At 37.3% G+C, this 27,558-nt stretch overlaps 1 protein-coding gene and 1 pseudogene across 1 annotated transcript in view; one reads left to right on the forward strand and one right to left on the reverse strand.

Moving 5' to 3' along the window:
- PRKDC (protein kinase, DNA-activated, catalytic subunit) overlaps positions 1-27,558 on the forward strand; it is a 250,915-nt gene that overhangs the window by 119,693 nt on the left and 103,664 nt on the right. The window contains exons 41-49 of the mRNA XM_037506810.2: positions 6,130-6,337; positions 10,162-10,340; positions 11,883-12,051; positions 12,294-12,359; positions 17,153-17,225; positions 18,758-18,906; positions 22,843-22,983; positions 23,164-23,283; positions 27,103-27,246. Coding sequence (XP_037362707.1) covers positions 6,130-6,337; positions 10,162-10,340; positions 11,883-12,051; positions 12,294-12,359; positions 17,153-17,225; positions 18,758-18,906; positions 22,843-22,983; positions 23,164-23,283; positions 27,103-27,246 — 1,249 coding nt within the window. The remainder of the gene's footprint in view (positions 1-6,129; positions 6,338-10,161; positions 10,341-11,882; positions 12,052-12,293; positions 12,360-17,152; positions 17,226-18,757; positions 18,907-22,842; positions 22,984-23,163; positions 23,284-27,102; positions 27,247-27,558) is intronic.
- Positions 23,968-24,252, reverse strand: LOC119241495 (small ubiquitin-related modifier 2-like; annotated as a pseudogene).

Here is a 27,558-nt window from a genome sequence, read left to right on the forward strand (position 1 = left end):
TTTGTTTTTTTGTGGCTTTATTCCTTGTCATATTCTGATTTATTTATTCCTCTGTTGGTTTTGGCTTTAGCACTTCTTGTAGTATTTTTTGGAGTGGGAGTTTAGTCGTAATGAATTTCTGTAGATTATGTTTGTCTTAGAAGATCCTTATTTTTTTCTTCATCAAGGAAGAAGAGTTTTGCAGGGTAAAGTATTCTTGGTTTTCATGTTGTCTTTGAGTTTGTTGAATATTCCCCTCCATTCTCTTCTTGCTCATAGTGTATATTCTCAGAAGTCCAATGTCAACCTGATTGGTTTCCTTTATAGCTTAACTGTTTCTTCTCCCTTGTCAGCTGTATTATTTTTTCCTTGTCTTGGACTCTTGAAAGCTTTCCTGTTATGTGTCTTACTGTGGTTTTCCTTTCATTGTGGTTATTTGATGTTCTTCTCGCTTCTTGTATGATGTCTATTTTCATCTGCTTCTTCATGGTTGGAAAGTTCTCCTCCATTATCTCCTTGAATAGATTCTCTCTTTTTTTTTTTTTTTTGGCTCTCCTCACCTTCTGGGATTCCTGTTAACTCTCATATTTCTTTTCTTCACAGTGTCAGATAATTCTCAAAGTGTTTCTTCATTCTTTTTCCATCGTACTTCTCTTTCCTTTTCTTTTTTTGGTTCCTTTTATTTCTGTATTTTTGATAGTATACTGATTCATTCTTTCATTTCATCAATTCTGTTTTCATTGCTTTTCCTTGAGTTCTTTAGCTCCTCCATTAATCTTTTTATCTCCTGCATTTCTTTCATTTACTTTTTTTAGGGACTTAATTTCATCAGTTCATTACTTATTTTTCTCATTTTATTCCATTCCTTTTCATCTTCTTTATGTTTTTTAATCATGATAATTTTAAATTCCCTATGTGGCAGGTAGAGAAATTCTTCTCAACAGGTCACAGTTGTTGAGTTCTTGTTGCTGATTTTCATTTTATGATGTACACTTCCCCTAAGGGCTTGCTTGATTATTTGTATTTTTCCTTTTCTCTGTTGTTTGTTTTTAATTTGTTCTATGCGATGGGACACTGTGCTGCTGGTATTGGTGGGTATCTCTTTGGAGTGCTCCTTATGGGATGTTGGGAACTGGTAGCCAGACTGAGACAAGCACTCTTATGCCAAAATTCTCTTAGGGTAGTGATGCTGTGGGTATGCTAGTGGGTGCTGTCATTGACGATCTCTCCTCTGTTCCACAAGGGGATTTTGGGCCCCTCGCTTCATTTGTGGAGTTGTCCTTTCCTCAGTTCCCAAAGGGGATTGTTGGGTTCCTGTCTTCCAATAGTGTCGCAGGGTCTGTGCTTTCCTAGTGTGGTGCCTGCAGTTAACTTTGATGGCGGATCCCGTGTCCCAGTTCAACTCACTCCAAAGCTCAGGCATGTGCCAGAGGCCTGCAGGAGCTTTGATCTGTGTGCACTTCCCTACTGATCCGCATTTCAGGACCCTCCCTCTTTCTTATCCACAGGGTGGTTGTGTGTGTGGGGGGGGTCCCTGAATAACCCCAGTGGTGCAGGTACTGTGCTTTCCTGTTGTCCACAATTTATCTTAGTGGCAGACCCATGCCCCATTTCAACTTGGTTGCTAAGCTCAGGCAGGTGGGCACTGGAGGCCTGCAGCAGCTTTGCTCAGTGTGCACTTCCCTGCTAAGCCTGTTTTGGGGCTCACCTCTCAGATCCAGAGGGTGATTCATATGTCATTTATTTAATACTTTTATGTGGTTCTTATAAGCAACTGTACTTCTTCCTCGGTAAATAAGCCAGGTGGGACATGGTCACAGATAATATGTTGATTTACCTTTTATTTTAACTTGCAGGATAAAGCAATAAGCCATTTTATTTCATGATAGCCACCTAAATAAACACTGAAAATTTGAACAAGGTAGGGAAAGATATTCCCATAAAGAAAAGCTTCAATTCAGATCAGTTCACTAATCAGTTTTTATCAAATATTTGAAGACAAAATAATACTAAAACTTTATTCATAAATGGAGGAGGAAGTACCACTTTCCACCTCATTCTGTGGGGGGCAGCATCACTCAGATACCAAAACCAGACAGAGAAATCACCAGAAAACTTTAGATCAATACTTATAATGACTAGAAGCACAAAAATACTAAAAAAAAATTAACAAAACTAAATCCAACATGTTAAAAGTAAACAGTATAAACAATTGGGATTTGTCCTAGGAATGCAAATCTGGTTTAACATCTCGTATCAAACTTATATACCATGTTGATAGGCCAGAAATATCATTGTCATATTGAAATATCAGAAATCATATTATCATTTCAGTTGATGCAGAAATATTTTTAACAGTTCCAACATCCATTCACGATAAAACTTGTAAAAGGTTATCTTTAAAAAAAATACCCAACACTATTTAATAGTAAAAGACTGAATGCTTTACTTTCAAATTCAGGAAAAAAGCATAGTCCTCTCCCTTTTCCTTTTTAAAATGAAACAGGCCAGAAAAATAAATATAAGGCAACCAAGTTGGAAAGAAATAAAATTGTCTTTATTCACAGATGGTATGATGTAGAAAATCTTGATGTGCTCATTACAACTAATAATTTTGCAAATTTATAGTACACAAAGTTAATATTAATTCAATTTATTTGTATAAATGAGCAGTGAACATTTGAAAGTGGGTAGGCATATCATACCATGTATAATAGCATCAAAAAGTATAAAATACTTAGGAATAATTTTTAGAAAAGACATGTAAGACTTGCATACTAGAAATTATAATCCATTGCTAAAGAAAATTAAAGAATTAAAGATCTAAGTAAATGGAGAGAAAATCCATGCTTCTGACTTGAGACAATTCAATATTGTTAACATGGCAGTTCTATACAAGTTAGTTCATAGATTTAATCCACGCTATAAAATTCCAGCAAGCTTTATGTGTGTATGTGCAGGAATTGATGGGCAGTTCCTTGTACTTGTATCGAAATGGAAAACTTCCTTAATAGATAATACAAATTTTGAAAAAGATAAACAGTTGGAGGACTTTGCGTATCCCAATCAAAAGAATTACTATAAAGTTACAGTTATATCTGTGAAAGTTAGTTTTTTTTATTTTTTTCATTTCAGAACTTTTAAAATCAAACAAATTGTTTCATTCAATTTCAGTTTTTTTTTTAAAGATTTATTTCTTTATGCATACAAGAACTGGGGGTAGGCCAGAGGTGCAGGGGATTGGATGGATTCACCAGAGACAGAATGGTGAGCAAAACAGGCAGATCTACTGTGATTCACTGCCGAGGGGAGCAGGGGACAAGACTGGAGAGGTCTGCTGTGCCATGTGGATAAGCTCCCTGGCCTGGGATTGTACTCTGAACTATGTGCTGCAGTGGCTGCAGATTGCTTCATAGTGCTGAGACTTAACCCCTTGCACCACCAGGGAGGCCCCCTAGTTTTGTGGGGTTTTTTTTTTTTTCAGTTTTTATTTTTAAGACTCATTTATTTATGCATACAAGAATTGGCCTAGTTTTTTGTTTTGTTTTTTTTTTTCCCAGCGTTCAAATTGTACTGTCTGTGGCCAGTTGGAATCCTTGCAAGCTGACTCGTACATTTCTTTGATATCATTCCATTCGTTGTTAATGTCTTTTAATTGCTATTGGCTCAACAATCTCAGACTCATCTTTACCTGGAGTTTGCTAAGGGATAGGTTTTATTTTTTAAAGGAAAAGGAAAAAACATTCATAATGATATTCTCCCTTCAAATTTGATATTACGGAGTTTTCATTTAACCTGTTTTCTATTTTGTCCTCTTATGCTATAGCTCTTACTCTTAGTGTTGTTTTCAATAATATTCCATCATTACTTAATTGCTTTATTTTATAATATGCATAAAATGCTTCAAAAAATAGCAGTATTAGTATTACTACTAAAAATAATGACAGTTGGATAATGTTTAACATTTTCATTTTAGTTATACTTTACCTAGAAAATACTCTCTGAGGGATATACAGTCAAATTTTATGTTCCAAAACTATGTTACAGTTTTTTTCAAAGTGTGTATATTACACTAGTTGGATATGTTTGTGTGAATTAATTTTCAGATTTTAGACATTGTTTCTGTTTTTCTTTTGACTTAACCTTGTTTTGGAATATGTAAAATATTTACATGAATTGAAAGTCTTAAGTATATAGTGAGCCAATATTAAAGAATCTTGCATCTATCTCTGTCCCTTCTGTAGTACATTGTCTGCTTCTTCACCTTCCTTTTTTCCCACTTCACATCTTCTAAGATCATTCCAATTTAGAGATCTTTCTCATTCCTTTTTTTTTTTTAATTAACAATTATAATTCAGTGTTTGGAAGTATCGTAGTATTTTGAAGCAAGTTTCTGTAGATTCTTGGGTTCAATTTTTTTGCTTAAAAAAGACCACGAAAAAAAAAAGATCAGCATCATTTATGAATGCTGATGGAAGATTATTAGCAAATGGACTCCAATACTACATTAAGAAAATAATCAAATTATAATCAAATGTGTCTTAGGAGGTTATATCAGAAATGTAAAAATCAGTCAATATTGGAAAATCTGTTGTATTATTCACCATATTAATAGATCTAAGGAATATGTATTATAGTGTTCATAGGTGTTAAAGAAGCCTTTGAGAAAACTCAAAATTCTTCCCATAATCTGTGGGTTTATTTCTGGGTTTTCTATTTAGCTCCATTGGTCCATGTGTCTGTTCTGGTTCCAATACCATGCAGTTTTGATTATTATGGCTTTGTAGTATAGTTTGAAATCTGAGAGCGTGATGCCTCTATTCCCTTCTTTTTTTTTTTTTTCTGGAGAGTTTTGGCTATTTGGGGTTTTTGGTGGCTCCATACAAATGTCATCAGTATTTTTTCTATTTCTTTGAAGAATGACATTGAAATTTTAATTGGAATAGCATTGAATCTGTAGATTGCTTTTGGTAGGATGGCCATTTTGATAAGGTTAATTCTTCCGATCCATGAGCAGGGGATGTCTTTCCATTTGTTTGTGTCTACTTCTATTTCTTTTAACAGTGTTTTATAGTTTTCTTTGTATAGGTCCTTTACTTCTTTTGTTAGGTTTATTCCCAAGTATTTGTTTTTTTTTTTTTTTTTGTTCAATAATAAAAGGAATGGTTTTCTTGATTTCTTCTTCTTCAAATTCATTGTTTGTGTATAGGAAGGCTGCTGATTTTTGTGTGTTGATTTTGTATCCTACCAGTTTACTAAACTGTTTAATCTGTATATTTTTATGAGTAAACTAGAGCATATGTTTCTATATTTTCATTTGCATTTATTTTTCAGTGAACTATTAGCCCATTTTTAAAATTAAAATTTTGCTCTTTCTCTTTTACTTCTCTTACTTCTTTCAGCATCCTATAGGAGTTGAATACTTTAGGGCTGGAAGCTATGTGCATCTTTCTACTGTGCTTAGTAGCAGAAAGCTCCTCATGAGAATTTATATCTGGTATAGTGCCAAAATGAGTATTGCAAAAGCCCATGTTATCTATATTCTGCAACCTTGAAACCTTGTGACTAAATTACTACCTTCTGATTACATGTTTTTGCCCTTGTTCTTAATTAACTTCAGAGCATTAGGGCTATAGGGCTCGAAGTGATTTTAATGGGTGAGGAAACTATTCTGTATTCTTAATTTTTAGCTTTATAGACAATACTTTACACGTGACCATTCAAATATATTGTTTCCAAGATGACAAAATGAAGGGCCAGATGGATGTTTTTCTGTATAGAAACTAGGAATGATAGTTCATTATTTCCTAGTGTCTAGAAAAGAGCATTATTCATCATTTTGGAAATGTGATCATCTGTAGGCCTAAGATTCTTTCAGAATCTTCCAGATGTTCTCTAAACAAGATGAGATTTTAAAGTAAGTAAAAAAAAAGTTCTTCCTAATGTCCAGGTTTGGATTTAGAGATTTCTGCATATGAGTGAAATAATCTGGTTTATGTACAAATGAATTTCATGTTTTTTTATAGTCGGTCTTTAATGTTATTTTTCAAATTTTTATCATTGGTGTTTATGCTGCCTCTTTTATGGTAGGCACTCATAAAATGTTTATTCAAGGAATGAAGGCTCATATTATTTCCTTTTTTTCCTTAGGAGTTCATGTGCCACACAATTAGACCTTCTGGAAAGTGTGTACAGAATGTTCAGGAGGGATGACCTACTTTCAAATATCACCCGCCAAGCATTTGTAGATCGTTGTCTTCTCACTCTGTTGTGTCACTGTAGCCTGAACGCTTTGAGAGAATTTTTTGGCAAAATTGTGGTGAATGCCATTGATGAGTTGAAGTCCAGATTTTTAAAGGTATTTTACATCTATTGTTAAATTAAATATTAATAAGAATTGACAGGTCTTTTTGACCAATGAGAAACTATCATGTGTTTAGTCCAGTGCTCTCTATTGCTGAAGGAAGGTTATGTCTACATTTTATCACAGCCTATGGGTACATTTGTTTCCTGAGGCTGCTATAATGAATTAGCAAAATTATGCCTTGGAACAACATACATTTATTCTCTTACAGGTCTGTAGGCCATAAATGAGATCAGTTTTACTGGACTGAAATTAAAGTATTGCCATGGCCGCCCATGTTCTAGAGGCTTTAGGAGAAAATCTATTCCTTGCCTCCTAGCTTGTGGCTGCATCTCTCTCTCTGACCAGTGTTTCTGTGGTCACATTGCTGCTTCTTCTGTCTACTCCAGCTCCCTCTCATGAGCTTATATGACTCCATTTATGACTCACTTGGATAAACTACCCATCCTAGGATCCTTAATTTAATGTTATATGTAGGATTTTTTTTTTAAAGATTTATTTATTTATTTATTTATACAAGCACTGGGTATAGTCAGAAGCGCAGGAGGGTTAGAGAATTCACCAGAGCCAGAGCAGGGAGCAGAGCAGGCAGAGTGACGAAATACACTGCTGAGGGGAGCAGGGGGCACGGCAGAGAGGTCTGTCACGCCATGTGGGACCCTCACCGGCGGCTGGGGATCGAACCGGTGCTGCAGAGGCTGCAGGCAGCTTCGCAGCTCAGTGTTCAACCTCTGCACCACCAGGGGAGGCCCAATTTTTTTGGTCTTATACGGTAATACTTGCAGATTCTAGGGGTTGGAACATGGATATCTTTTAGACACTATTATTCAGACTAATACAATCTGCCTGCCCTTAAATGTTTCCACTTGCAAAATATATTTTAACCCTATTTTAGCATCCCCCCAAATCTAAACTCATTATGGCATCAACTTTTAGTTCCAAATTCTCACCTAAGTATCATTAGCTCAGAAGTCCCAGATCTCTTCATATAAATTAGATATGGGTGGAATTCTGGTATTTTCATCTTGGAGCAAAATTCTCTCCATTTATGGATCTCTAAAACTAGAAAAATTATCTAGTTCCAATTATCTAGTTCCAAAATATAGTTGTGAGACAGGTATATGATGGCAATAAAAGATACTCCTATTTCAAAACAGAGACTATAGAAGAAATTAGTGTTCCAAAGAAATTTTAACCTCTAGCCAGGCAAATTCCACTGTTTTGATGCCTGAGAGTTTATCTAGTTATTCCACTTTCTGGACCCAGGACTACTGTAGGAGTAATTTTTCTTTTTTCTTGAAGGGTAGCATGTGTTTTCAATTGAGTCATTTTATCAGTCTTGTGTGCCTATAGAGTTTTGGGACTACAAAGGTTTTATTTTTAATTCACCTTGTCTCTGTCCCTTTCAGTCAAAGCTGGTAGTATGTCTTTATGGTAACACATTCTCAAAAACCTTATGACTTGCCTATGTATGTCTTGGAGATCTACTCCATTAAATCAGAGTCTGTCACAAATATTTTGGGGATAATTCCATCTCTATTTCTAATTTCTGCTGAAACGGTTAAGGGCATCCATGAGTCACATGCTTAATTTCTTCAGGACTAGCTAAACATTGCCCAACCACACTGTTGATCTCTCCAGAGCACACTTTCCTAATAGTGAATTTCCTATGTTAGCATCTTTTACAATTTGGAGAGACTGTCAATTTCCCCAGTCATCAAGTTCCTGGTTTCTTTTGCTTAACAGTTCTTAAGCTCAATTTATTTCTTGTACCTCACATTTTGCAATAAGTAGCAAAGAAGTAACCAGGCAGTACCTTCAACATATTTGCTTATAAATCTTATTTTGGCTCATTGTTCAGGCACATAGTTTATAAGTTCTGCTTTCTACACAACTAATTGTAGGACAGAATTCTACTAAGTTTTCTGCCAATATCTAACAAGAATCTCCTTTCCTCCAGTTTCAAAATATATCTTCCTTACTTCCTTCTGAGACTTCTCTGGCAACTACTTTAAAATCCATATTTTTATTAAAATATATTTACGGTGATGGAGATGTTCTTCAAGACAATACTGACTTTCTCTCCCATGTTCCTCACTTCCTCCTAAGCCCTCACCAGCACTGCCTTTAATGTTGATATTTCCCCAAATTTCTTTAAGTAAATGCAAGCCTTTCTGTCATCCTCTGCAGTTATCTATTGGCCTCCTTCCATCATCAAATTTCAAAGCCATTTTCATACTTTTGGCATTTGTTATAGTTCTTAATACAAAAATGTGTATTAGTTTTCTGAATCTGATGTAACAAAGTTTAAAGGCTTAAAACAACAGAAATTTATTCTCTCACAACTTTGGAGACTAGAAGTACAAAATTAGTTTCGATGGGCTGAAATCAAGATCTTACTGGTGCCATATTCGCCTCAGCATCTCTGAGGATTCATATCTCTCCTCTTTCAGCTTCTGGCTACTGATGGCATTTCCATAACTTGGTATTACATCATTCTATTCTCTCTGCCTCTGTCATCACATTGCCTTTTCCTGTCTATCAAATCTCCTACGTCCCTTTCATAAGGTTACATGTGCTTTCATTTAGGGCCTACATGAATAATCCAGAATTATTATTCTCAAGATCCTTAATTACATATGCAAAGTCCTTTTTTGCCTTATAAGGATACATTCACATGTTCCAGGGATTGAAATGTAGATATATTTGAAAGGTTGGGGACACAGGAGACACTTACCCTCTCACAGAATGATGTTCAGAAATATTATAAATATTTAAATGTAACAGTTTGGGTTTTTTTTTTTAGTTTTTATTTTAATTTTGGGAGTTACATTTTTGCTCTTTCATTTGTGTACAGCAAATGGAACATTGCTAATGTAGACTTCAGCATTATTGAAAATTTTGTTTTTTAACATACTGAATTTCATCTTTTATTTTCATGACTTCAATGAGATTTGTGCAAAAATCACATACTCTTGGGCCTCCCCGGTGGCGCAGCGGTTGAGCGCTGGGTTGCGAAGCTGCCCGCAGCCTCTGCGGCACCAGTTCGATCCCCGGCTGCTCCCCTGCCACCAGAGGAGGGTCCCACATGGCGCGCAGACCTCTCCTGCCGCCCGCTGCTCCCCTCAGCAGTGTACTTCGGTCCTTCTGCCTGCTCTGCTCCTTGCTCTGGCTCTGGTGAATTCTCTCACCCTCCCGCGCTTCTGACTGTACCCAGTGCATGTATAAACGAACAAGCAAACAAACAAATAAATAAAAATAAAACATGCCTCTCTATAAAAAAAAAAAAATCACATACTCTTAACTCCCTATTTTGGACATCAGGTGTTATTTGCTGGACACATCAATACTTAGATCCACATTCTAGACCCTAGACAAATGGGCTATCTCTTTTTTTTTTTTTTTTTTAAAGATTTATTTATTTATTTATACAAGCACTGGGTACAGGGTACAGTCAGAAGTACGGGAGGGTTAGAGAATTCACCAGAGCCAGAGCGGGGAGCAGAGCAGGCAGACGGACCGAAGTATCCTGCTGAGGGGAGCAGCGGGTGGCAGGAGAGGTTTGCGTGCCATGTGGGACCCTCGCCCTGTGGCCGGGGATCAAACTGGCGCTGCAGAGGCTGCGGGAAGCTTCACAACCCAGCGCTCAACCGCTGCGCCACCGGGGAGGCCCTGGGCTATCTCTTATTAAAGTGATTCGGCAACTATGTTAAAAATATTTTCTATATGAAGGTCATTGAATATTAAATTTGCTATCAACAATAAAATATTTTTCATATTTGATAAGACCAAAGACAATCATTTGTACTTTTTCTTAGCTAAGTGAATCTACCTTTGATACTCAAATCACCAAGAAGATGGGCTATTATAAGATGCTAGAGGTGATATATTCTCGTCTTCCAAAAGATGAAGTTCACTCTAAGGAATCTAAAATTAATCAAGTTTTCCATGGCTCAAGTGTTACAGAAGGAAGTGAACTTACAAAGACACTTATTAAGTAAGATTTTTGGTTAATTTGATATTTAACTTGTTAATATTTTGATACTTACATTTTATGCATATTTTATATTTTATGCATGTATAAAATGTGAATGTTTATGTTTATTTAAATACTGAATTTTTATGTTTTTCTTTTTTTTCTTATGTAAAAATTACTTAGATGAACTTAGAATGGTATTGGGTCATTTTATCTTATAGTTATATTTTGTAAAGAATAAAATTCTTTTCTTGTTAACTGTTTTTTTACTATTTTCTTCATATTAGCTTAATGTATTTTTAGTGGTATGATTTACAGTAAGAAGGGGCTTAGTGTACTTAGCTTTTTCTGACTGCCATTGGAAATTAAAGGAGTATTAAATATTTGTAAGCAGATGTTTTATAAGACATAAAGGAATCAAATACATTTTCCATAAAACTAGTCTTCTAATGAAGTTCCTTCATAGTAAATATTGAATACAGGCATTGCTGTGTTTCATTTTGCATCTCCATAGCAAACTTATTACTTTCCTCTTACCCTAATTCTTGTTTTACATCATCAGCAGATGATCTCACTACCTACATTATTTACATAAACGAAAGACTTCGGAGTCACATTTGTTCTTTTTCCATCTCCCTCCATCTTCCACACACAACCTGTCAGTCTTCAGCTTGGGCAGATTTTGTCTCCTCGGTGCTCCAGAAATCAGCACCTTATTTTGTTACCCTCATTATAGCCTGTTGTGACCCATTGTATTGGTCCCCTGCACAGTTAATCTCTTTTCTCCCAAGTTTGTCTCTCTCAGTTCTGTTTACACTGCTGTCAGAATGATAACACATCTGTAATAGGAACATGACTGTTTCTCCTTGCCTAAAACCCTTCAAAGGAAACTCATCTTCAGTAACAGGGTTGGCAAACCTTTCCTATATACTATTTTTAACTTTTGTGGCCAGATGGGCTCTGTTGCAACTACTCCATGATTGTGTTCTGAGAAAACTATATTGAATAACAGATGACCACTGGGAGACATGGTTTGGGGGACCCTATTCTACAGAGTGAAGCCAGGTGCTTCATTATAGCAGGCAGACTGTCTAGGAATATCCCCTACCCATCTTTCACTGCCTGCCACTGCTGCTTCCCACATCATCCTCTGAACACACCATGCATTTTATACTTAATTATAAGGGCTCCTTTCTGCTTGTAATGCTACAGACATTTTCCCTTTGGCTAACTTAAAATTCAAAATTAAGTTATTTTCTCTTAAAAACTTTGTTGGCTTCTTAGACTAGGCTACTGTCTTTCCCCTTTCCTTCCATCCCTATGTGTTTTCACTGTTGCTGTTACCACTGTGTGGTAGCATCCATAGATGCTGCTTTCCCTTAGAGCTGTGCATCGGTACAGTGACATGCTCCCCTTTCTATTCCCGTTTGCCTAATCCTGTGCTAGGCACAAAGCTAATCCTCAGAGAAAACTCAATTGAGATCCCATTGTCTGGCATTGTTGGGTTTGAGTAATGATTTCCCTATTAGATGAATTAATTTTCAACCTGGATCCACTCTGCAGACTGTGCTATGATGCATTTACAGAGAACATGGCAGGTGAGACTCAGTTGCTGGAGAGGAGAAGACTTTACCATTGTGCTGCATACAACTGTGCCATTTCTGTTATCTGCTGTGTCTTCAATGAATTAAAATTCTACCAAGGTTTTCTTTTTAGTGAAAAACCAGAAAAGGTAGGTCTGTTCTCAAGGGTTCACTATTGCTGTCATTGTGCCATTTCAAAAGTTAGATTATGTCAGTTACAGTTATAATTTGTACCTTATAATACTGAAGATATGGTTCTTTTTAGTTCTGCATGTATTTATTTAAAACTAAAATGTTTCTCGATGAAAAATAAGTAGCATTAATTCTCTAGTAGTATCAGCAATAAACATCTCTGATATTCAGATATTTTTATGATTCTTTGGATTTACAGAACTTGTTTATTTTTGAAAATCTGATAGACCTGAAGCGCTGCTATACATTTCCTATAGAAGTTGAGGTAAGTGAATTTTTTTCAATGGTGTTACTAAGTTAAAAATACCAGATTTTTATAGAAAAAACATACTAAACATATCAAGTTTCTAATATTCAAGTCTACTTTGAACTACAAAAAATGGCAGTTTCACATCGTTCAACCTGAGATACAATCTCAGGTAAGTACAAAAATTCATTGTAACTCAATTTTTCCACCTCTTCACTTGTAAAGGAAAGAAAATTCCACAAAAGGAGCAGTTAGGACTTATCCTAAATGTTATTTTCTGAGTAAATTCCTCTGTCAATGAAATTGAGATATATACTCAATGACCCTGCGATCCTGCTTGGGTCATTTGACAGCTTAATGCAGATGTGTAGGCAAAAGTTACAGATATAGGTTTTCCCTGCTATCCAAAAGCAGTATATTCCTGTTTGTTATGATTTAGTAGGTTATTTTTGGGATCTGAGAATGCTCAACAATTTTTCCATGTAAGTTAATGTTAATAGCATTCCCAGATTCCAAAAATAACCTACCATGTAAGAATGGTCTACTTTCAGATAGCTAGGGAAACTGGTAATTGGGAATCTCATTCTAGCAAATGTGATGAGCTTGATTTTAGCCAAGTTAAGTTTGATGTGCCAGCCTCAGAAATTGTTGTGAAGGTATGGCTATGGTCTTTTCATAGCCCCTGGAAGTGGGGCAAAGTACAGAGCTCACACAGCATGGCCTGTAGCCCAGAGCTGAGGCCTGGAGCTTCATTCACGTTCTCCTGCACAGCAGTGACCTGAACATGTTGGTGCGTCATGAGTCACTTATGTTGTTGCTTCCTACCTTGTGCTATTTTGGTACAAGATGGGAAACTTTTTTCTAGGCATGTGTTCAAAGAACTGAAAACAGAAAAATAATAGCACTAGATTAATTAAGATCAGACACTGTATGTTATGCCTAAGCTTTACAACGTATTATGGTGCAATGATATATCATAATAGTTGAAGAAACTAAGGGTTACAGATCAAGTACAAATCGGTAATCCAGGCCTGTAGTTTTTAAGAATTTGATATACACTATAATGAGTGACCTCTGTGGGGATATATAGGAAAAACTTTTCTTATGGCTATTTGTCTGTCATTGTGGATATTTTTGGATGCTTTTAAATTTGACAAAAGTTTTGTTTAAATATTAATATTTTTTTTTCCAGATTTCTACTAAAATAGAGACCATCTGACCATGATTGTAGAAAGTTTTAATTTATATTTGTTACTGATTTATAGCCAATGTTTTCCATTTTATTTTATTTTCTCTCATCCTTTCTTTAGAAACTTTGGTTTTAATTGAGGAGACTTTGGTTTCCAACACTGTAGATGATCCAGAGGTATAGATGAGTGTTACCATACCCACCACAGATACCTGTCATCCACTGTCCAGTGGGCCCCCTCCCCTCTTTGCTCCCACTTCCCACTTATACTTCTGGTAGCCACAATTATGCAGTCAGATTTTGAGGATTTTTTTAAGTTTAGTTTTGTCTTTTCCTGTGTTTTGTTTCTCTCTCTTTCATACAAGTGAAATCACATGTGATTTATTTTTAATACATGTCTTTATTGTATTGCTGAACTATCGTTGTATATCAACTCCTCCAAGAAAAAAATAGAAAATGCTGTCTAACATTACTTTTTAAAAAAAATATATTTTATTTATTTTTGTGCAGAAGAATGGGGGTGTGGGCCAGAAGTAGGGGGTGGTAAGAGGAGTCACCATAGAGTGGGAGGCAGAACAGGTAGATTGACTGAAATACACTGCTGAGGGGAATAGCAGGCAAACAGGAGAGGTCTGCTGCACTATGTGGGTTAGCTCCCTGGCTGGGGATCAAACTCAGGCTGTTGTGGTGGGCCTTCCAGGTGGGAGCACTGAGACTTAACCTCTAGTCCCCCGCGGTGGCCCTGTCTGACATTACTAATGTGTTTTGTCATTGAGCCCTGGGCTTTAGTGTCAGGTAGAAATGGAAGAGATTTCAGTTTGAAACCAAAATGAAAGAAAATATTTTAAGAGAAAGGAAAAAAGAAAACTATTCTTAATTCTAAAAGAAGATGTTCTGAATGGCCTCATAGCATAAGTAACTTCACACAAATATTAATAAATTCATTAGGCTTAAAATATAGATGAGCAATCAGGGAGCAGTTAAAATGTACTCAAGAGTCAATTTTTGTAGTATAGTTTGAAGTCTGGGAGTGTGATGCCTCCATTCCCTTCTTTTTTTTCAGGAAAGCTTTGGCTATTCGGGGTTTTTTGTGATTCCATATGAATTTCATCAATAATTGTTCTATTTCTTTGAAGAATGACATAGAGATTTTGATTGGAATAGCATTGAATCTGTATATTGCTTTTGGTAGGATGGCCATTTTAATAATGTTTATTCTTCCAATCCATGAGCAGGGGACGTCTTTCCATTTCTTTGTGTCTTCTTCTATTTCTTTTAACAGTGTTTTATAGTTTTCTTTGTATAGGTCCTTTACCTCTTTTGTTAGATTTATTCCCAAATATTTGTCTCTGATTCATAGTTTTTTGTTGATTTTGATTTTCACTTTCTTATAGTTATTCATTTTCCTGGTCCCTTATTTAAGTTTGTTGTTGTTGAGTCTCATCAGCTCTTTGCAGATTTTTGTGATTAGTCCTCTATCATTAGTGTTGTGTGCAAAAATGTTCTCCCAGTTGGTGGGGTTTCTCTTTGTTTTTGTTATTGTCTCTTTTGCTGTGCAGAAGCCCTCTCACCACCGCTTTTCAATATAATACTGGAAGGCTTAGCCAGAGCAATAAGACAAGAGAAAGACATACAAGGAATCAAAATAGGAAAAGAAGAAGTCAAACTATCACTATTTGCAGATGATATGATAATGTACATAGAGAACCCCAAAAACTCCACAGAAAAACTAATTCAACTCATCAATCAGTTCAGCAAAGTGGCAGAATACAAAATCAACACGCAAAAGTCAGTAGCCTTCCTATACACAAACAATAAATCTGAAGAAGAAGAAATAAAAAAAACCATCCCTTTTATTATCGAAACAAAAAAATCAAATATTTGGGAATAAATCTAACAAAAGAGGTAAAGGACCTATACAAAGAAAACTATAAAACACTGTTAAAAGAAATAGAAGAAGACACAAAGAAATGGAAAGACGTCCCCTGCTCATGGATTGGAAGAATAAACATTATTAAAATGGCCATCCTACCAAAAGCAATATACAGATTCAATGCTATTCCAATCAAAATCTCTATGTCATTCTTCAAAGAAATAGAACAATTATTGATGAAATTCATATGGAATCACAAAAAATCCCTAATAGCCAAAGCTTTCCTGAAAAAAAAAGAAGGGAATGGAGGCATCACACTCCCAGACTTCAAACTATACTACAAAGCCATAATCATCAAAACTGCATGGTATTGGAACAAGAACAGACATACAGACCAATGGAATCGAATAGAAAATCCAGAAATAAACCCACAGATTTATGGTCAACTAATCTTTGACAAAGGAGCAAAGACTATGCATTGGAGCAAAGAAAGTTTGTTCAATAAATGGTGCTGGGAAAACTGGGTCGCTACATGCAAAAGAATGAAGCTTGACCACTACCTCACACCATACACAAAAATCAACTCAAAATGGATTAAAGAACTAGACATAAGACCTGAAACCATAAAATACATAGAAGGAAATATAGGCGAAACACTACGTGATTTGCACATCAAAGATATCTTTACAGACACATCACCCAAAGCAATGATAGTGAAGGCAAAGATCAACAGCTGGGACTACATCAAATTAAAGAGCTTCTGCACAGCAAAAGAGACAATAACCAAAACAAAGAGAAACCCCACCAACTGGGAGAACATTTTTGCACACAACACTAATGATAAAGGACTGATCACAAAAATCTGCAAAGAGCTGATGAGACTCAACAACAACAAAGAAAATAATCCAGTCAAAAAATGGGCAGAAGAGCTAAAAAGAAACTTCTCTGAAGAAGAAATGCAAATGGCCAACAGGCATCTGAAAAAATGTTCAACATCACTTGTAATCAGGGAAATGCAAATCAAAACTACCATGAGATACCATCTTACACCAGTGAGAATGGCCCATATTAAAAAAAAACTAGCACAACACAATGTTGGCGAGGTGTGGAGAAAAAGGAACTCTTCTGCACTGTTGGTGGGAGTGCAAACTGGTCCAACCACTATGGAGAGCTGTGTGGAGATTTCTGGACCTACTAAAAATAGAGCTTCCATATGATCCAGCAATTCCACTCCTAGGTATTTACCCAAAGGACACAGAAACATCAATTCCAAAGAACACCTGCACCCCTATGTTTATAGCAGCACTATTTACAATAGCTAAGCTTTGGAAACAGCCCAAATGCCCAAAAATAGATGACTGGATCAAGAAGATGTGGTACACATATACCATGGAATATTACTCAGCATTCAAAAAAGATAAACACATGCAATTTGCAGCAACATGGATGGAGCTGGAAGGGATCATGCTCAGGAAAATAAGCCAGAAAGAAAAAGAAAAATACCGGATGGTCTCACTCATCGCAGGAATCTAGAAAACTTAAATAAGGGACCAGGAAAATGAATAACTATAAGAAAGTGAAAATCAAAATCAACAAAAAACTATGAACCAGAGACACTTTTTGTGGGGTGGGGGGTGGGAGGGAGAGATTGGGGTCAGAATGGGGGGTTGCAATTGTGTGGGGAATATAAAAATAAAATTTATTATTTAAAAAAAAATAAATAAATTGTGTGTTTGTTTTGTCAAATAGGTTCCTATGGAAAGAAAGAAAAAATACATTGATATTAGGAAAGAAGCCAGGGAAGCTACAAATGCAGATCCAGGTAGGACATTTTCTAAATGATGAGATAGATTTTAATTGTTGGTATTTGTTATATGAGTAGAAAATATTTTAAATACCTCAAAACGTGAAACTTGCAATTTTCATTTAAAAATGGTAAAAAACTGTTGTATTTTGAAGGATGTGCAATTAGCTAAACTTTAACTGTATATAAAGATCTGAAAGTGACCAAAGGAGGATCAAACATAGTATACTTTGTTTTTAAAATGCAAGATTGGTTTGTTATTTGTTTGTATAATGGCTATGTTTGTAGATATTTATATTCAGAAATCTGTGTTAAAATATAAGTCCCATACTGCCATCATCCTCAGTTCTAAATCTCCCATGGACTCCTGAGGATAGAGCTGCCCTTGACCTGCCCAGTACTGCCCTGCTACTTTGATTCTAGCTCATGCCCCACTAGCAGCTCCTACCAATGCCTGTAGGGATTACTCCTTCCCCAGGGCATTTGCTTGTGATATTCCTGCCAGAATAACCTTGGCTCCTGAAATTTTGTTTTATGTCAACACTTGAAGGATGTTCATATTGGCCTCCTTTTAAAAATTAATCCTTACTCCCTCTATGTGTTTCTTGTTCCAGTTTTTTTGCTTAATAGTTCTTTTTTTTTTTTTTAAAGTATTTTGAAATTCCATCTTTATTTATTTATTTATACATACAAGCACTGGGTACAGTCAGAAGCGCGCGGGAGGGTGAGAGAATTCACCAGAGCCAGAGCGGGGAGCGGAGCAGGCAGAAGGACCGAAGTACACTGCTGAGGGGAGCAGCGGGCGGCAGGAGAGGTCTGCGCGCCATGCGGGATCCTCCTCCGGTGGCCGGGGAGCAGCCGGGGATCGAACCGGCACTGCAGAGGCTGCGGGCAGCTTCACAACCCAGCGCTCAACCGCTGCGCCACCGGGGAGGCCCTGCTTAATAGTTCTTAATTTTTATCATCATTTCTTGATTTGAGAATAAACACAATTGGGTCTGGTTTCACTTATTGTCTTCATCCATGACAATAAGGAATAACTGCTCAGTAATGACAAAAGCAAGAAGAGGTGTTTCCCCATTTTCCTTTTTTTTTTTTTTTTTTTTTTTTTAATCTAGGTAACAAATTGAGCATCACAGGATCAACACAAGCCTTAGTTAAAAGTATCCTTTAAGGGCCTCCCCGGTGGCGCAGTGGTTGAGTGCTGGGTTGCGAAGCTGCCCGCAGCCTCTGCAGTGCCGGTCCGATCCCCGGCTGCTCCCCGGCCACCGGAAGAGGGTCCCACATGGCGTGCAGAACTCTCCTGCCGCCCGCTGCTCCCCTCCGCAGTGTACCTCGGTCCTTCTGCCTGTTCTGCTCCCCGCTCTGGCTCTGGTGAATTTTCTTCACCCTCCCGCGCTTCTGACTGTACCCAGTGCTTGTATAAATAAATAAATCTTAAAAAAAAAAAAAAGACATGTTAAAAAAAAGTATCCTTTAATTTTAATATCATTTGAACATATATACATTTCTTACTATGTGTAAATAAATGTATTTTCTTTTTATTTCAGACGGTCCTCATTACATATCCTCCTTGTCAACTTTGGCAGACAGTAGTCTGAGTGAAGAAATGAGCCAATTTGATTTTTCAACTGGAGTTCAGAGCTATTCCTACAGTTCTGAAGACACTAAACCTAGCACTCGCTATTTTCGGAAACAGGTGATCACATTTCATATATTAATATTGTTGGTATAGGGAAGGAAGGACATCAGTTCTTTGTCAATGGTCCTTAGAGGACAACTTCATCTGGAGACTTTTCCACAATCTGAATTCCAGCCTTTCATCCCATAGATTGAGCGGTTTACATTTCATTAGCATAGGAAGGAAGGCTCTTTCTAATGGCAGCTTCACTTGAGCCAGTTTCTGAGACCAGTCGAAATCAGAACCACGTTTATGGATTTCCATTAAGAAAGATGATTCTGGCAGGGCCTCCCCGGTGGCGGTGGCACAGCAGTTGAGCGCTGGGTTGCAAAGCTGCCTGCAGCCTCTGCAGCGCCGGTTCCATTCCCGGCTGCTACCCAGCCACTGGAGGAGGGTCCCACATGGCACGCAGACCTCTCCTGCTGCCCGCTGCTCCCCTCAGCAGTGTACTTCGTCATTCTGCCTGCTCTGCTCTCCCCTCTGGCTCTGGTGAATTCTCTCACCCTCCTGCGCCTCTGACTGTACCCAGTGCTTGCATAAATAAATAAATAAATAAACAAATAAATAAATAAATCTTTGAAATAAATAAATAAATCATATGAAATTTTAAAAAAAGAAAGATGATTATACCATGAAAACTCAGGTGCTTGTGCTGGTAGGATTTGTGATTTTTCTTTGGAGAAAATGAAGTTGCTGTTCAAATATTTGATATTATCAAACCATGATGAATGAATGAGTTCATGTTCACTAAGTCAGAGGTGTGGGGGGTGAGAGGATTCACCAGAGAGGGTGAGGTGCAGAGCAGGCAGATCTACTGAAATACACTGCTGAGGGGAGCAGCAGGCGAGTCTGGTGAGGTCTGCTTTGCCATGTGGGTAGCTCCCCGGTGGGCTGGGGGTCGAACTCATGCTGCAGTGGCTGGCGATAGCTTGATGGTGCTGTCTTTAATCCATGCGCCACCAGGAAGGCCCTGTAGCTTAATTCTTTTTTTTTTTTTTTTCCTACATTCATTTTTTATTTTTTATTTATTTATTTATTTATTTATTTTTAAAATATAAATTTTATTTTTATATTCCCCCATACAATTGCAAATGCCCCATTCTGACCCCAATCCTTCCCCTCCCGCCCCCCACCCCCCAAAAAGTGTCTCTGGTTCATAGTTTTTTGTTGATTTTGATTTTCACTTTCTTATATTCATTTTCCTGGTCCCTTATTTAAGTTTTCTAGATTCCTGCTATGAGTGAGACCATCCGGTATTTTTCTTTTTCTTTTTGGCTTATTTCGCTGAGCATGATCCCTTCCAGCGCCATCCATGTTGCTGCAAATTGCATGTGTTTATCTTTTTTGAATGCTGAGTAATATTCCATGGTATATATGTACCACATCTTCTTGATCCAGTCATCTATTTTTGGGCATTTGGGTTGTTTCCAAAGCTTATGTAGCTTAATTCTTAAAGAATAAATTCTTGGTTACAAAGGCATAGAATATGGAATAGTTTATTATTTTTACAGGTAGACAGTCTTTTTCTTTTTGGGTTCCAGCAGTTCCAGCAGTACTGCTCCTTGTGTTCCTTTACTAAATTTTACCTGCATCTCACACTTTTTTAGCTTCTGTTGATCTTGCTCTTGTCCATTAATATTTTTACATCGTTGTTCATTTCTGTACAGTATTTGATTTCTCCCCTCAGGTTTGTAATCCCTATAAATGTTCCTCATTATTACATGAACAGTCACCATAGTCCTTATGCTTTTCCCTCCTGCTTTTTTTTTTTTTTTTTTAATATTTTTTAATTGGGGCCTCCCTGGTGGCACGAGTGGTGGAGACACAGCACAGTGAAGCTATCCACAGCCACTGCAGCACAAGTTGGTCCCCAGCCAGGGAGGTGACCCACCTGGTGCAGCAGACCTCTCCTGTCTCTCCTGCTGCTCCCCTCAAGCAGTGTATTTTGGTCAATCTGCCTGTTTTGTTCCCCACTCTGTCTCTGGTGAATCCTCTCACTGCCCTCCCCCCCCCCCCAACACACACACCTCTGGTCTACAATCCACTTCTTGTATGCATAAATAAATATATCTTAAAGATTTATTTATTTATGCATACAAAAGCTTAAAGATATATTTATTTATGCATACAAGAGCTGGGGTACAGACAGATGCAGGGGGTGAGAGAACTCACCAAAGACAGAGTGGGGAGCAGAACAGGCAAGGGTACTGAAATATACTGCTGAAGGGAGCAGTGGGGGAGTCATGAGAGGTCTACTGCACCAAGTGGGCAGTTCACTGGCTGGGGATCCAACTCGTGCTGCAGTGGCTGCAGATAGCTTCATAGGTTGCATCTTAACCCCTTGCTCCACCAGGGAGGCCGTGGGTTTTTTTTTTTTTTTTTTTTTTTCACCTTTGCGCGTGTGTGTGTGTCTGTGTGTGTGTGTGTGTAGTAGGCCAGAGGTGCGGCAGGCAAGGGTGAAAGAATTCACCAGAGACAGAGTGGGGAGCAGAACAGGTAGATCTACTGAAATACAGTGCTTAGGGGAGTAGTGGGCAAGACAGAAGAGGTCTACTGCACTATGTGGATTTGCTCCCAGTCCGGGGATAAAACTCAGCTTATAGCAGTTATAGTGCTGACACTTATATCCTAGACTACCTGGGAGAACCCCCTCCTTTGTTTTCACCCCTCCCCCTTCCCTTCCCCTACTGTATGTCTTGGATCTTTGATTTGCTTGGTTTGTCTTTTTTCTTGATCCTTTGTTTGGTTTTCCTGTATTTCTCCTGTAAGTGAAACCATCCAGTATTTTTCTTTCTCCTGCTGACTTATTTCACTGATCATAATCCCTTCCAGCTCCATCCATGTTGCTGCAAATAGCATGAGTTTATCTTTTTTGATTGCTGAATAAGTTCTCCATTGTGTGTATATACTACATCTTCTTGATTCATTCATCTGTTATTTGGCATTTAAGTTGTTTCCCTATCTTAGCTATTGTGAATAGTGCTACAGTAAACAGGGGAGTGAAGGTTTCCTTTTGAGTTAATGTTTTTGTGTCCTTTGGGTAGATCCTTAGGAGTGGAATTACTGAATCATATGGTAGCTCCATTTTTAGTAGACTGAGGAACCTCCACACAGCTTTCCAGAGTGGTTGGACCAGTTTGCATTCCCACCAGCAGTATAAGATTGTTTCTTTTTCTCCATATCCTCACCAGCATTTGTTCTTCTAGTTTTTTTTTTAAATATGTACCATTCTCACCTGTGTGAGATGGTATTTCATTGTGGTTTTGGTTTGCATTTCTATGGGACCATTTTTTTTTTGCTTTTTCTACTTAATGTCTGCATATGCCTCATGTTGACTTTTAATTTTCCAGAAATTTCTACTCTGGATTTCTGAACCTTTTGGGAGGTGATCTGTGTTAAGAAAAAAAAAAAAAATTCTGCAGCCCTATATACATGTACACACACTTGTGTGTTATCACCTGTGTTTTCTCAGAAAATTTTAGCATCAAGTGTGGTTTAAAAGTTTTGTTACATTACTGGTTAAAATTTCAAGGCAAATGTGGAACGTTACAGAGTTTTCCAGATTAATGGAAAGAAAAGTATGAAAAATTTATCCTGTAATTATTCTTCCATAGTTCCACTTTCTCCATAAAGTGGCAACTAAGTGTCATGGAGACCTGCTGTCAATGTGTTGAGGAGTCTAAGTACACCTATTTGAAAGATGTTTGTGTCTACACAAAGCAGCACATTGTCCCCATGGGAGTGACCATGCATGGAGATATGTGCATAGAATGTAAGGACAACATGAGGTCCTGTTTATTTTTTAGTTATTTAATAAGAAAACATACTAATGGTGTTTGATATTACTACTGAATTATTATTGTCATCTAAGTTAGTGTTTCACAGTATTTCCCAATCAGAGTTTCTTATACACTGAAATTTTAGCAGTCGACTCCACATCATTGCTTTTCCTAGGAACATTCTAAGAACCCCATGATGCCAGATGACATCCTGGAGTTAGAGATGGATGAACTCAATCAACACGAGTGTATGGCCACCATGACTATGCTGATTAAGCACATGCAGAGAAGTCACATCCTGCCAAAAGGAGAAGAGGTTTTTGGGTTTTTTTGTTTGTTTGTTTGCTAATTTTCATTGTCTCACTTAATACTATTCATTGGTGTAATATGAAGAATCAAAGACTTGTGCTTTACTTTATCATTGGTGTCTTGTAATATCAGATATGGAGTTACTTTATTCCCCTTTTTAAGGGTAATTTTGAGTATATCTTTTCAGGGTTCAGTGCCAGGAAATCTGCCCCTTTGGATGAAATTTCTTCAAAACAAATTAGGAAATCCGTCAGTATCATTAAATATCCGTCTCTTCTTAGCCAAGCTTATTATTAATACAGAAGAAGTAAGTAATGAAATATTTCTTTAAAATTCTTTGCAATTGTATGTATCTACTTAAAAAAGAAACCCAATGAAGAAAGATGTAAGGGACAGAACATGACATTTTTAAAAAAATCAATGTTTGTTTAAACAAGATGCTTTACTTGAAGCAAAAACGATTTCGGATTTATTTCAAGTAATTTATCCTTACTTAAATACAGATTGCAGTACATATGAATACCTGTGTAAAAAAAGTTATAAATTATCCTTAGGTTTAAAAGGATAATTGAATAACATTTAAAATTCTTTGATCAAACTAAGTATGCAAGAATTTTTATGTTGTTTTTGTTGTTGTTGTTGTTGTTAAACACTGAGAACAAAATAACTTACTCTTAGAAAAACAAGAACTGAATGAGCATGCCACTAATGGAGAAAGATGGTACTTTCACAGAACTGGTATTTCCCCCCCCCCATCTTCATTTGATGTAGATCAGAACATACCATTCAATTTTAAATAATGTAGTATGCTTGTGCACATACACTACTTACTTTATGTGCAATAAAAGAATGTGGAATAGGAGAATAAAAGTCTAGATAAAACTGTACTGCAGTAATCAGGGTGTGGTGGAACCAGTTTCTGTTTTCTAATTGAGAATGTCATCTTAGTCTGGAGGAACAGAGTTCTGGAGTAAAGTAGCAGGTATCATTTCTAGTAGACACCTTCTGTCTCATGCTGGACACATCATTATTATCTTCATTCTCAGTTTCCAGCTGTGCATGTCTGTCTGTTTCTTTGATTGGTTGCCCCTCAAATCAGAATTCGATCTGACTCATTGACAAACGCTGTCCTTTAAAATATGCTTTCATCAGCTTACTAAGTGGCATATGCTTCTAAATCTTCATTGCACCACAGAACCCTCTTGACCTGCCACTTCTTATTAAGATGATCATTTTTCTAAGTCTTAACTCTTTCCATGGGCTTTTTGTCAACCATGGCAAGTGCTGAAATCTCCTCAACTGCCACTTAATAAAAGAGGTTCCCCACAAAATGAGCACACTAGCAGCACCAGGAGCAACAGAAACAAAATATGACTTTTTTGTTCTGAGAATAAATTAGCCAACTGTATTTATTAACTTGTTCAGCATCATTCTTTTATCATTTTCTTTTTAAAATACATAAATTAACTTCTACTGGGTTAGAAGTAATTTTTGTAGAAAGTACATGTGTTGGCAATTTTCTTATGATTGCCAGCCTTCTTGTCTTACAGTAGCAAAGAAAGTGGTAAAAGTATTCCTGTCCTCTCTATAAAAGATAGCTGACTCTTTTAATATAGAACTGATAAATTCAGCAACTAACACTACATTAAAGAGGAGCCTCAACCGCAGTTAGGGTTAGGGTGGATTTTTGAGAGCACATACAGTGGGTTTTTCCATTCTGTATAGAAGGAGCAGTGGAATTAGCTCTCAGAGAGAGCCCAGGTCTTCTGTACTGATTGCATGGACTATTGCATTTTCCAAAGGAGAGGTGCAAGTAGTACAGCCATAGGACCAATGGGTAGCTGAGCTGGGCCAGGCACCATTGGGTTCCATACGAAGGGCCCAGCTCGTTTGCTGATAGTGGGGAGGAATGACATGATGCTTATTGCCCTGTGTAAAGTCCTCCTAATCTGCCCTGTAAATGGGAGTTTAAGGTTTGGAGATGGTTAGAAGGGCTAACATAGGACTCAAGTCAAGTGTTCCTCAGAGTCATACTTGATTTTCAGCTCCTGGGGCCTTCAAAACAAACTGGAAGACTTAAACAATAAAAACTTACTGTCTCTTGGTTCTATAGCTGTAAGTCCAAGATCAAGTTTTTGATAGGGTTGGCCCATTCTGGAGGCTCTGAAGGAGAATCTGTTCCAGGCCTCTCACCTTCTTGTGGTCTCTGATATTTTTTGAAATATAGGTGGTATTCTCCTTGAGTCTTCACATTGTCTTTCCTTTCACTGTCTTCATATGTACAAACTGTCTCTTTAAATAACGATACTGTCATTGAATTAGAGCATATCCTAATGACCATCCTTAATGTGATAATCTTTAAAAGACCCCAGTTCTAAATGAGGCCTCAGCCACAGGTACTGGAGTTAGGACTTCAGCATCGTCTGGGGTGATACAGTTCAACCTATAACACTTGAGACACCATGTGATTTCTAGCTCATATTCCTCTAAGTGTTGGTAACTACTGAAAAAGGAGCAGCTGTCTTGTTTTCTGGGGAGTTGATTTGGTGGTAGGCTGGGTATGGGTATGCAAGTTGACAAGGAGACATGCTGAATTGTATTCACTTATGGACTCTTGGGCCAGGCCAGCTGTGAATGTGAGGTGCCCCGAAGACCTGATGGAGATGTCCCTGGAGTTTGGGGATGTTCAAGGCAGTGGTTTCCAAAAGATGTTTGAGATAATTCACTGTCTCATGGAAGAAAAGATTAGAAATTATATTTACCTGTATTTTTAAAACTTCAATCTTTAAATTTATCTATTATATTTTAATAAGAAGAAAATATATTTATAATTTATAAATAAGCTTATAAACATACATGGAGAGTATTCAGCTTTTTTCACATGATCAAAAAAATCTGAAACCATACAAATTTAAGCTGTGAGAGTAGATGATCATTCCCAAGAATATATTTGATTAAAAAAGGTGATTTTATAAAAGAGAATTTGGGGGCCTCCCTGCTGGCGCAAGGGGTTAAGATGCAACCTATGAAGCTATCCGCAGCCACTGCAGCATAAGTTCGCTCCCTGGCCTGCCACAGAGCTACCCACATGGTGCAGCAGACCTCTCCTATCTCGCCCGCTGTTCCCCTCAGCAGTATATTTCAGTCAGTCTGACTGTTCTGTTCCCCACTCTGTCTCTAGTGAGTCCTCTCACCACCCCCCACCTCTGGCCTGTACCCCAGTTCTTGTATATATAAATAAATCTTAAAAAAAAGGAGAGAGAATTTGGCTAAGATTAAGATGGTAAATAGCTTGAACTACATTTTAGTCTGTCTTTTTGCATTGCAATTTGTAAAATAAATTAAATGTAATATAGTACATTATACATTTTATTTAAATTTCAGAGATCCTGGACGTAGAAGTTTATAACAGAATGACTTTCTTTTTTTATTATTTTTTAATTTTTTTATTGATTTATTTATTTATGCATACAAGGTCTGGAGTACAGGCCAGAGGTGTGGGGGGAGTGAAAGGATTCACCAGAGACAGAGTAAGGAATAGAACAGGCAGATTGACAGAAATACATTGCTGAGGGGAGCAGCGGGCAAGTCAGGAGAGGTCTGCTGTGCCATGTGGGTCACCTCCCTGGCCAGGGATGGAACTTGTATTGCAGTGGCTGTGGATAGTTTCACAGGTTGCATCTTAACCCTTTGCGCCACCAGGGAGGCCCAATAACAGAATGACTTTCAGAATAGAAGGGAATGAAAGTTAGCCACATAAATCTTTTTGATTTTTTATATTCTCATTTTTCATTTATTCTGTGCATTTGCATAAAATAAGAGTAGAACCTCTAAATCTGCATATTATTCAAATAGTACAGTTTGATAATAGAATAGTTTTGATTTCTTTAAGTATAGTTAGAAAGGTAAGGATCAGTAATAAATCCATTTTTATTGAATAGTGGCTTTTTGAACCATGAAGGGAGACTTCAAGATAATCTGATCTGATTAAGCAGGAATTGTTGGAATTTACATTTGTTTCAGATTTAGGCTGAGTTGTAAAAGTTAACTTTTATGTAAATGTGTTTCTGACTTTGTATGTTGATTATTCTAAACAATTCTTTGTTATTTGTCTTTTAAATTCCAGGTTTTTCGCCCATATGCGAAGTACTGGCTTAGTCCCTTGCTGCAGCTAGTGGTTTCTGAAAACAATGGCGGTGAAGGAATTCACTATATGGTGGTTGAAATAGTGGTTACTATTCTTTCATGGACAAGTTTAGCTACTCCTATAGTAAGAATGAATACAACTTTTTTTTTTACACTGCTGAGGGGAGCAGTGGGCATGGCAGGAGAGGTCTGCGCGCCATGTGGGACCCTCGCCAGGGGCCTGTGATTGAATCCAGGCTGCGAGGCTGCGCAGCCCAGTGCTCAAACACTGTGCCACCAGGGAGGCCCTGAATACAACTTTTGTGTTCTTTTCTGAGTTTCTCTTAATAGCTTAGAATCATCACTTTTTTAGTGTCAATTGGTATACTTCTGTGGGCCTCATACTGCTTTAGTTCCCTTTTCTTTTGAATGTTTTAATTCCTCTCACCTTGTTTTT

This window comes from Talpa occidentalis, unplaced genomic scaffold (assembly GCF_014898055.3).
Source record: "Talpa occidentalis isolate TD23 unplaced genomic scaffold, MPIMG_talOcc4v2.1, whole genome shotgun sequence".
Taxonomy (NCBI): domain Eukaryota; kingdom Metazoa; phylum Chordata; class Mammalia; order Eulipotyphla; family Talpidae; genus Talpa; species Talpa occidentalis.